The sequence below is a fragment of the Nerophis ophidion genome, linkage group LG07, assembly GCF_033978795.1.
Source record: "Nerophis ophidion isolate RoL-2023_Sa linkage group LG07, RoL_Noph_v1.0, whole genome shotgun sequence".
Taxonomy (NCBI): domain Eukaryota; kingdom Metazoa; phylum Chordata; class Actinopteri; order Syngnathiformes; family Syngnathidae; genus Nerophis; species Nerophis ophidion.
The window spans coordinates 71,341,957-71,354,007 of record NC_084617.1 but is presented as its reverse complement, the minus strand read 5'-3'; the positions used below and the strand labels follow the sequence as shown (position 1 = coordinate 71,354,007).

The 12,051-nt window shown below is 39.1% G+C and overlaps 1 protein-coding gene across 1 annotated transcript; it reads right to left on the bottom strand.

Annotated features, from left to right (window-relative positions):
* Positions 1–2,444: 2,444 nt before the first annotated feature.
* znf703 (zinc finger protein 703) lies at positions 2,445–10,996 on the bottom strand. The gene is made up of 2 exons (XM_061907054.1): positions 10,435–10,996; positions 2,445–5,146 (listed from the first exon to the last, which is right to left on the bottom strand). The coding sequence occupies exons 1-2, from the start codon at positions 10,681–10,683 to the stop codon at positions 3,683–3,685; spliced, it is 1,713 nt and encodes a 570-aa protein (XP_061763038.1). The 5' UTR covers positions 10,684–10,996; the 3' UTR covers positions 2,445–3,682.
* Positions 10,997–12,051: the final 1,055 nt, after the last annotated feature.

Genomic DNA, 12,051 nt, shown 5'->3' with positions numbered 1-12,051 from the left:
GTGCAAGTCTTTGTTTTCTTTAGTCTAGTTTGTTCTCCGCCATTGTGTGCGCCTTTTTGTTTTTTAGTTGTAGTGTTAAAATAACAAAATGTCTTTACCCTCACGCCGTTTCCACTCCATTCGCTTTGCACCTTGGGAAAATAATCCACGCCCAAGTCCAAGTCATGACAAAATTAAGTAAATAAAGTAAGTAAAAAACCTTAAAAACCTTTTTTTATAAAAAAGCCTTTTTATAGATGTATGCATACTCGTTCTAGCTATTGTTTATTTATTTGTTTCCATTTTTTATCTATTTCTTTATTTAATACACTGTAGCATTTTGAGGTTGTTTGCTCAATGTAAGGTGCTTTTTACAAATAAAATGTATTACTATTATTATTAAATGCTAGTGCCATTATCTTGACATAAAGACATGCGCTCGGCATCAGGATTTTATTTTTTTCATGCTCAAATTAAGAAATTACTACTTTAAAAAAGTAGTTTTATACTTATTAGTGTTGATGACACAGATTTGCAAAAGTCAATAATCTAGTTTCAAGCATGTTTTACTCAATATAGGTCATCAAATCTCAGCAACAAGCTGTAATATCTTACTGAGATCATTTAGGGACCAAAACCCATAAAACAAGTAAAACACTCTTACTGACAATAATTATCGTATCAGACAGAAAATTAGCAAGTATCACCCTTATTTGAGATATTTAATCTTACTTAGATTTCAGTTATTGCAGTGTGGATGTCGCAATGTCTATTCTTTGCAAGAGTGTGCATGATTTTAAAAGGAAGGACTGGGGAAACATTATCTGGGCGCACATAAATATGCTAAAATAACTTGGATTCGTGTGAGATTCATTAAATGAGTCCAAATTCACAAGTTTTGTTGTAAATGATGCTACGTAAGTGCAGAATAAACCACATGATGCTCGAACATCAGTTGAGGAAAATTAGTAAATTACAAACCCCGTTTCCATATGAGTTTGGAAATTGTGTTAAATGTAAATATAAACGGAATATATTATTTTTAAACCCATATCCAGTTGAATATGCTAAGCGGCATTGAATGACCGTGACCTTCGATCCCTCAGACGACATCTATCTCTAAAGGATATCACCACATGGGCTCAGGAACACTTCAGAAAACCACTGTCACTAAATACAGGTCGTCGCTACATCTGTAAGTGCAAGTTAAAGCTCTACTATGCAAAGCGAAAGCCATTTATCAACAACATCCAGAAACGCCTGGGCCCGAGATCATCTAAGATGGACTTATGCAAAGTGGAAAACTGTTCTGTGGTCTGACAAGTCCACATTTCAAATCATTTTTGGAAATTTTGGACATTGTGTCATCCGAAGCGAACCATCCAGACTGTTATCGACGCAAAGTTCATAAGCCAGCATCTGTGATGGTATGGGGGTGCATTAGTGCCCAAGGCATGGGTAACTTACACATCTGTGAAGGCACCATTAATGCTGAAAGGTACATACAGGTTTTGGAACAACATATGCTGTCGTCTAAGCGCCGTCTTTTTCATGGACGCCCCTGCTTATTTCAGCAAGACAATGCCAAGCCACATTCAGCATGTGTTACAACAGCGTGGCTTCGTAAAAAAAAGAGTGCGGGTACTTTCTTGGCCCGCCTGCAGTCCAGACCCGTCTCTCATCGAAAATGTGTGGCGCATTATAAAATACGACAGCAGAGAACGACGGAAGCTCTACATAAAACAAGAATGGGAAAGAATTCCACTTTCAAAGCTTCAACAATTAGTTTTCTCAGTTCCCAAACTTTTATTGAGTGTTGTTCAAAGAAAAGGTGATGTAACACAGTGGTGAACATGCCCTTTCCCAACTACTTTGGCACGTGTTGCAGCCATGAATTTCTAAGTTAATAATTATTTGCAAAAAATAACAAAGTTTATGAGTTTTAACATCAAATATCTTGTCTTTGTAGTGCATTTAATTGAATATGGGTTGAAAATGATTTGCAAATCATTGTATTTTGTTTATATTTACATCTAACACAATTTCCTAACTCACATGGAAACGGGGTTTGTACATTAATAACATCCTGTAACTGGATTTTGATATTACTATTTATTATATCTTCCGATAGAATACAATGTTACACCAATAAGAGCATTTTAAAACGGCCAGACTCACCTATTTGACTGATGAACTTTATCACATCATTTATTCAGAAATGATAAATAGGGACAAATTAAGATTGACTACTATGACCAGCAACAAGTAAGTGTAAACAAAAACAAATATATTAAGATTTGTATGTTTTCAGGCGAAAACAATCTGAAGTTGTCTTTATTTTTAAGTTATCATGCAATGCAACATAATGATGGATAGACCTAAAAAAAAAACAGTACATACAGGAGTTATTTGTAGGACATAAATAACTTTTTAGAGCAGTCAGTATAAGAATGAGAGAAAACAAGTTCAATGCAATCATCATTTATTTAATAAAATAAGACTTTGCCCCGTTGGTTTGGATAGTACAGCCGTCATCGACAGTTTTTCACCTGTCGACTTTATATTTCAACCCGAACTATTTCCCCGGCATAGGCTTGAAAAAATATTACATCTTTGCATATTTACAAATAAAAATAACAGCCATGTTCGAGTCATGCACTTCTCCAAAGCCTTAAAAAAAAAAGTTGAAAAAAAAAAAAAAAGATGCCCCCAGGATAAAGCATTACGTTGCATTTATTTTTTAGAGTGTGACATACTGTAGGCATTATGGTAATATTTTTTTGTTTTGTTTTAAATGTATTTGGACGGTAAAAATCCACCCTAGAGTGGAATTGCAAGCATTTGTGTGAAAAATAAATACAGACTTTCAGTTCTGGGTGACACCCATTCATCCATCCATCTTTTTCCGCTTATCCGAGGTCGGGTCACGGGGGCAGCAGCCTAAGCAATGAAGCCCCAACTTCCATCTCCCCAGCCACTTCGTCCAGCTCTTCCCGGGGGATCCCGAGGCGTTCCCAGGCCAGCTGGGAGACATAGTCTTCCCAACGTGTCCTGGGTCTTCCCCGTGGCCTTCTACCGGTTGGACATGCCCTAAACACCTCCCTAGGGAGGCGTTCGGGTGGCATCCTGACCAGATGCCCGAACCACTTAATCTAGCTCCTCTCCATGTGGAGGAGCAGGGGCTTTACTTTGAGCTCCCCCCGGATGGCAGAGCTTCTCACCCTATCTCTAAGGGAGAGACCCACCACCCTGTGGAGGAAACTCATTCCTGTGATCTTGTCCTTTCGGTCAAAACCCAAAGCTCATGACCTTACATGAGGATGGGAATGTAGATCGACCGGTAAATTGAGAGCTTTGCCTTCCGGCTCAGCTCCTTCCTCACTACAACGGATCGATACAGCAGCCGCATTACTGAAGACGCCGCATCGATCCGCCTGTCGATCTCGCGGTCCACTCTTCCCTCACTCTTGGTGACACATTTATGTTCAAGCTCTGCTTATTGGTATGGTTAATATCTTTAAATCTATTCTGACTCTGTGTGGTATTAAAATCCATCACTTGTGCCTTTGGAGCTCTAGTCCCGGTTTTGAGGCTATATAACAGGTGGTATTGCAAACGAAACCGCTCTCTAGAATCTATCTTCCGGGGGTGGCTCTGGAAAGTTCAAGCCGGAGCCCGCAGTCTGCGGACGTTATTTATGACATCACTGGTATCCAAGGGCTGAAGCTGAGCCCAGTCTCTGGCTGTAGAGCGCGTAGGGGGAGTAGTAAGCTGATGAGGAGGGTAGGGATGGCATGGGAAGTCCGGGGGCTCCAGGTAGGTGGGATTTGCTGTAGGGGTGATAGCGAGCCAGGCCTAAACCAGGGGATCCTCTGAGGGCGAAGGAGCTGGGCAGGGAGCCCGGGCTGCTGGGTGGTGGGAGATGGAGATGGCAAGAGGCTGTGGATGAAATGGAAGAAGGATAGGCTGACAAGAGCTTGCTGTCCACCATTCCTGGCAGAGCTGTGTGGGTACGCAAGTGGGCCAGCAGCTCCTCGGACGTGGAGAACCTCTTGTCGCAAGGGCCTCCCACAGACACCCAGTTACATGCGTGGGGTAGGGAGTCATTGGAGACCATGAAACCATATGTGTAGAGGGGGTGTGAGAGGGAAGGGGTGGTGCTGGAAGAAAATGTGTTGGAGTGCAAAGAGTGCAAGTGGTGTGATGGGTAGACAAGGGGGTAACCCGACTTAAGGCTGGAGGGGTCATGGACGCAGGTGGAACAGTTACTTCCTCCCAAGTGATGTGCGTTGGGGTACGTCAGACAGTAAGGGTCCCGACACAAGCCCTGCATCAACGATGGCGGACTAGAGCTGGGGTGTTTACTTGAAAGTCCTAACCCCAAACTAGTCTTGGTATGATCCAAAGCAGGGACAAACTGCGAGGGGTAACCTGCGTAGGCTCCCACGATAGAACCGTGGTAGCCCATTGACGCCGGAGGCAACGGGAAGACGGAATGTCCTTGTTTGAAAGGGGAGACTGGGGCAATGTGCGAGGAGACCAGGTTAGCCTGAGACGAGGCCTGCGGGTCGGCCTTGCTCTCAGGCCGCGGACTGCAGGCGGAGCTGGCGTTACTGGAATTGGCGCTGGCACGCATGTGGCTGGAGTTGGCCAAATGAGCGCCATCCATGCCCGACTTAGCCGCATCCAAGTCTTTTTTATCGGCGCCATTAACGTCTGAACAGGCTTGCTCTAAACCGGCCGGTTTGCTGTCCTGAGAGTGTGGCAGCGGCTGCGTGGAAGGGGAATGGCTTTGTCTGTGGGGCTGGTTCTGTGCGTGCGGCGCAGGGGAGCTCGGTGATTTGGAATGGGGAGGAAAAGACAAACAAGAGGCGCTGCCATTATTTAAGCTCCCATTGGCCGCTCTGAAGGGTTTTTCTGAAGGCCCCTTCGAGCCTTGAACCTCTTTACGGCCGTCGCCCGACGACTTGGAGTAAGGTTTGAAGCTGGATTTGTCCTCGGAGGACTGGTGCTGCTCTCCGGGCTTGGAGGACCGGCTTGAAGAGTCCTTGTCTGCCAAACTGCCTGAGGACAGGGAGGCCAGCTTAGAAGAGGAGGGAGGCTCCGGTTTGCCAATTTGAGAGCAGGTCTGAGCCAGCAGAGCTAAAGGACTCTTCTTGGCATCCAGCTGCAAAGAAGAAAAATCCATATTTTTTATATTGCACCATTAAAATATAGCGAGCAGTACAAAGGTATGCATGGGAACATAACGGCAGGAGACGGGAGTTAAGTTACAAGGAAAAAACTATAATGTGCAGGAAAATCATACATATAACTGGAAGAGACAATTCCTGAAGGAATATTCCAATGCTGAAGTTGAAGTGAAATGCTGAAAGAATGTAGTATGAATTTAAAAATAGTTTGAATGTTGGAGAGTTGGAATCTCCAGGAAAATGGGAATTTGGTTTAGAACTTGGGAGAGTGTTAGGGTGCATGTCCGGGATGAGTGGAATGTGTTAATTTTGGAATGGTTTGAATAAGTTGAAAAATGAGAGAATTGTGCAACTTGGAAAAAATGTCCCATTCATTTCAATGGGTATTTCCTGGAAATTTGGGAAAAGCGGGATTTAAAAAAAAAACGATTAGGTGCATGAATTACCTGAATTAGCTCATTTGGTTGTTGTTGGAATCGAAATTTTGATTTAGTATATGGTGTTAGGGAATTTAAGGAATTTGTTTTAACTTGGGAAATAAAGGTAGTTTGAAATTCCAGAATGGTGGAATGTGTTAAAGGTGGAATGGTTTGAAGGATTTGGGAATTGGGGAAATTTGACGAATGATCCATTAATTTCAATGGGAATTTCAAAAAGAATTGGGAATTTTGGGAAAAACAGGATTTTTTTTGAAAACGGTAAAAAAATCAAACTTGAATGGTTCGAAGGAGTTGAAATGGTTGGTGTTGAAATGTTTCAAATCGGTGAAGAAATGTTGAAGTAGTAATATGTTGAATTAAGGAATTGGATTACAGAATTCCTGGAAAACCGGGAATTTTTCCTGTTCAAAAAACAACTTTGTATTTTTGTCCTGGTTAAGAGGAATATTTTGACGGTGGAACGGTTGAAAAATGTGGAAGGAGTAGTCGCCAGAAAAAAGGGTGGAAATGAGGCTTTGGAAAAGCAGGAATTCTGGAAAATCCTGGAATTTTTCAGAACTTTGAAAAATGATAGTTTGATTTTCCAGAATGGTGGAATGTGTTAAAGGTGGAATGGTTTGAAGGATGTGGGAATTGGGCAAGTTTGACGAATGTTCCATTCATTTCAATGGGAAATTCAAAAATAATCAGGAATTTTGGAAAAAGCGGGAATTTTTTTGAAAATGGTAAAAAAATCAAACTTGAATTGTTCGAATGAGTTGTAATGGTTGGTGTTGAAATTTTTCAAATCGGTGGAGAAATGTTGAAGTAGTAACATGTCGAATTAATGAAGTGGATTACAGAATTCCTTGAAAACCGGGAATTTTTCCAGTTCAAAAAACAACTATGTTTTTTTGTCCTGGTTAAGAGGAATATTTTGACGGTGGAACGGTAAAAACGATGAAAAATGTGGAAGGAGTAGTCGCCAGAAAAAAGGGTGGAAGTAGGTCTTTGGAAAAGCAGGAATTCTGGAAAATCCTGGAATTTTTCATAACTTGGAAAAACTATAGTTTCAGTTTCCAAAATGGTGGAATGTGTTAAAGGTGGAATGGGTTGATGGATGTGGGAATTGTGGAAGTTTGAATAATGTCCCATTCATTTCAATGGGAATTTCAGAAAAAATTGGAAATTTTGGGAAAAGCGGGAATTTTTTTGATCGGTGGAGAAATGTTAAAGTAGTAACATGTTGAATTAAGGAATTGGATTACAGAAATCCTGGAAAACCGGGAATTTTTCCTGTTCAAAAAATTACTATGTTTTTTTTTCCTGATTAAGAGGAATATTTTGACGGTGGAACGGTTGAAATGTGTTGAAAAATGTGGAAGGAGTAGTCGCCAAAAACAAGGTGGAATGTGTTAAAGGTGGAATGGTTTTAATGATGTGGGAATTGTGGAACTTTGAAGAATGTCCCGTTCATTTCAATGGGAATTTCAGAAAAAATTGTGAATTTCGGGAAAAGCAGGAATTTTATAAAAAATGGTTAAAAAAAAAAAAAAAAAGAACTTGAATGGTGTGAATGATTTGAAATGGTTTGTGTTGAAATTTTTCAAATCGGTGGAGAAATGTTGAAGTAGTAAAATGTTGAATTGAGAAATTGTATTTTGGAATTCCTGGAATTTTGGGAAAACCGGGAATTTTTCCTGTTAAAAAAAAAACATAGTTTTTTGTCCTGATTAAGAGGAATGTTTTGACGGTGGAATGGTTGAAATGTTGTAAAAAATGTGGAAGGAGTTGTCGCCAGAAAAAAGGGTGGAAATGGGACTTTGGAAAAGCAGGTATTCTGGAAAATCCTGGAATTTTTCAGAACTTGGAAAAATGATAGTTTGAATTTCCAAAATGGTAGAATGTGTTAAAAGTGGAATGGTTTGAATGATGTGGGAATTGTAGAACTTTGAAGAATGTCCCGTTCATTTCAATGGGAATTTCAGAAAAAAGTGTGAATTTCGGGAAAAGCGGGAATTCTTTTGAAAATGGTAAAAAAAACAAAAACTTGAATGGTCCGAATGAGTTGAAATGGTTGGTGTTTAGTTTTTCAAATGGGTGGAGAAATGTTGAAGTAGTGACACGTTAAATTGAGAAATTGTATTACGGAATTCCTGGAATTTCGGGAAAACCGGGAATTTTTCCTGTTCAAAAAACAACTTTGTTTTTTGTCCTGATTAAGAAGAATGTTTTGATATTGGAACTGTTGAAAAATGTGGAAGGAGTACTCGCCAGAAAAAAGTGTGGAAATGAGGCTTTGGAAAAGCAGGAATTCTGGAAAATCCTGTAATTTTTCAGAACTTGGAAAAATTATAGTTCGAATTTCCAAAAAGGTAGTATGTGTTAAAGGTGGAATGGTTTGAAGGATGTGGGAATTGTGTAAGTTTGAAGAATTTCCCGTTCATTTCAATGGAAATTTCAGAAAAAATTAGGAATTCCGGGGAAAGAGGGAATCTTTTTGGAAATGGTAAAAAAAACAAAAAACTTGAATGGTCAGAATGAGTTGAAATGGTTGGTGTTTAGTTTTTCAAATCGGTGGAGAAATGTTGAAGTAGTAACACGTTGAATTGAAAAATTGTATTACGGAATACCTGGAATTTCGGGAAAACCGGGAATTTTTCCAGTTCAAAAAAATACTTTGTTTTTTTGTCCTGGCTAAGAGGAATATTTTGACGGTGGAACGGTTGAAACGTTGAAAAATGTGGAAGGAGTAGTCGCCAGAAAAAAGGGTGGAAAAGAGGCTTTGGAAAAGCAGGAATTCCGGAAAATCCTGGAATTTTTCAGAACTTTGAAAAATGATAGTTTGATTTTCCAAAAAGGTGGTATGTGTCAAAGGTGGAATGGTTTGAAGGATGTGGGAATTGTGCAAGTTTGAAGAATGTCCCATTCAATTAAATGGGAATTTCAGAAAAAATGAGGAATTCCGGGAAAAGCGGGAATTTTTTTGAAAATGGTAAAAAAAACAATAAACTTAAATGTTCGGAAAGAGTTGAAATGGTTGGTGTTTAGTTTTTCAAATGGGTGGAGAAATTTTGAAGTAGTAACACGTTGAATTGAGAAATTGTATTACGGAATTCCTGGAATTTCGGGAAAACCGGGAATTTTTCCTGTTCAAAAAACAACTTTGTTTTTTGTCCTGATTAAGAAGAATGTTTTGATGGTGGAACTGTTGAAAAATGTGGAAAGAGTAGTCGCCAGAAAAGTGTGGAAATGACGTTTTTGAAAAGCAGGAATTCTGGAAAATCCTGGAATTTTTCAGAACTTGGAAAAATGATAGTTCGAATTTCCAAAAAGGTAGTATGTGTTAAAGGTGGAATGGTTTGAAGGATGTGGGAATTGTGTAAGTTTGAAGAATTTCCCGTTCATTTCAATGGAAATTTCAGAAAAAATTGTGAACTTCGGGAAAAGCGGGATTTTTTTTGAAAATGGTAAAAAAAAAAAAATTTGAATGGTCCGAATGAGTTGAAATGGTTGATGTTTAGTTTTTCAAATGGGTGGAGAAATGTTGAAGTAGTAACACGTTGAATTGAGAAATTGTATTGCGGAATTCCTGGAATTTCGGGAAAACCGGGAATTTTTCCCGTTCAAAAAAATACTTAGTTTTTTTGTCCTGGTTAAGAGGAATATTTTGACGATGGAACGGTTGAAACGTTGAAAAATGTGGAAGGAGTAGTCGCCAGAAAAAAGGGTGGAAGTATGGCTTTGGAAAAGCAGGAATTCTGGAAAATCCTGGAATTTTTCAGAACTTGGAAAAATGATAGTTTGATTTTCCAAAAAGGTGTGTTAAAGGTGGAATGGTTTGAAGGATGTAGGAGTTGTGGAAGTTTGAAGAATGTCCCGTTCATTTTAAAGGGAATTCCAGACAAAAATGGGAATTTCGGAAAGAGAGGGATTTTTTTTTTGTAAATGGTAAAAAAACCAAAAAAAAAACCTGAATGGTCCGAATGAGTTGCAATGGTTGGTGTTTTTTAATTTATTTTTTTCAAATCGGTGGACTGCGATGAGGTGGCGACTTGTCCAGGGTGTACCCCGCCTTCCGCCTGATTGTAGCTGAGATAGGCGCCAGCGCCCCCAAAAGGGAATAAGCGGTAGAAAATGGATGGATGGGCAAATCGGTGGAGAAATGATGAAGTAGTAACATGTTGATTTGAGAAAGTGGATTACATAATTCCTGGAAAAACTGGTTTTTTTCTTCTTCTTTTACATCCTGATTAAGAGGAATGTTTTGATGTTGGAACGGTTGAAATGTGTGAAAAGGGTGAAAATGGGGCTTTGGGGAAGCAGGAATTCTGGAAAATCCTGGAATTTTTCAGAACTTGGAAAATTGATAGTTTGAATGTCCAAAACGGTGGAATGTGTTGAAGGAGGAATGGTTCTGAATAGGCTGAATTTTTTTGGGAAATGACAGAAGTTTGATAAAATTTTCGATTCATTTTTGAATGGGAAAAATTTCCAGGGAAAGCTTGGAATTTTTGGAAAATTTTTGGAATTTGTTAAGGGAAAAGCCTGCGATTCCCGAACGGGCTCAACAGTTTGAAGTTGGGACGGTTTGAATCGGGCGAAAACTTGGAGCATTCACACAATAAAATATAAAAAAAATAGATGCATTTTGGTGTGAATGTTTTGGAACATTCACACAATAATAATAATAATACAATCACACACATGCAATACTATTAATTATGAGTCACTTTGCAGTTAATTACGCACGCCATTTTCTTTTCAAAAATCTGGGTGAGGTTTTTACAAAAGGTCAAACTTTTTATTTATTTTTTTTATTTTTTTATGTGCTTCTTTCTCACCTCGATGCTGACCGGAGCGGACTGGAGAGGTTGAAGGTACTCCGGGTGGAGCAAATGGCCGCTGTGCGCCGTCAACATCTTGACAATCCTGACGGGGAGCCTTTTGTCCTGTCGCGGCGGGTCTAAGGAACGAGACTCGGGACTCGGACTCTGCGCTCCGGTTCGGCGGGGACCGGGGACACCGCCGCGGGCGTCACGCTCCGGGGACTCGCTGCGTAAAAACCTTAAACCGCCGGTGGGATCTCTCATCGGGGGATCCAGAACTTGTGGAATACACGAATTATTTACCAGCACGGATCATAATTATAAAAAAAAAAAAAAAAAAAAAAAGACAGAAAAAAAAAAAAAAAAAAAAGGAAATGTGCGTAAATCCAAAATATGGCTCGTGCGCAATGCGGACCCACGTAATGTTTATAGGGAAACACACGGCATCCTTTTAACAAGGTGACTATTTTAACATAATCCTGCATCCGGCGTTAAAAAAAAAAAAAAGAGCCACCATGTCTATAAAGAAGAATATTCCCGAAAAAGGAAGAAAGGACGACGTGCTCCGGTGCGCGCTTCTCCGTGACTGCTGCGGATGTCCGCTCTCCCTCACGTCTTGCTCGGCTGCGAGGAGGGCGGGAGCTTTTGCTCTCGTCCAATCAGAAGCGTTGTGTCACGCGAAAGGGGCGCGGCCATGGGAGGAGGCGTGGTTAACCTCCTGGCCTTCGTCCTTATGTATGTGTGATGTCATCATTCACGCAGTAATCTCTGGACTATACAGAAGTGGTGAAAACTTTGATGCTGTGCTCTAAATTTGGATAATTTACGGAACTTGTGTAAGCATCTGACTTTACACATACATATATATATATATATTTTGCATTATTCTTTAGATCAGGGGTCACCAACGCTGGCCTGTTCTAAAAATAGCTCAAATAGCAGCACTTACCAGTGAGCTACCTCTATTTTTTTAAATTGTATTTATTTACTCGCAAGCTGGTCTCGCTTTGCTCAACATTTTTAATTTTGTAAGAGAGACAAAACTCATAGAATTTGAAAATCCAAGAAAATATTTTAAAGACTTGGTCTTCACTTGTTTGGATAAATTCATTGATTTTTTTTACTTTGCTTCTTATAACTTTCAGAAAGAGAATTTTAGAGAAAAAATACAACCTTTAAAATGATTTTAGGATTTTTAAACACATATACCTTTTTACCTTTTAGATTCCTTCCTCTTCTTTCCTGACAATTTAAATCAATATTCAAGTATTTTTAATTTTTTACTGTAAAGAATAATAAATACATTTAATTTATTTCCTCATTTTAGCTTCTTTTTTTTCGATGAAAAATATTTTTGAAATATTTCTTCAAATTTGTGATTAAAATTCAAAAAAATTATCCCGGCAAATCTAGAAAATCTGTAGAATAAAATTGAGATTTTATTTCAAAGTATTTTGAATTTCTTTTAAATGTTTTGTTCTGGAAAATCTAGAAGAAATAATGATTTGTCTTTGTTAGAAATATAGCTTGGTCCAATTTGTTATATATTCTAACAAAGTGCAGATTGGATTTTAACCTATTTAAAACATGTCATCAAAATTCTAAAATTAATTTTAATCAGGAAAAATTACT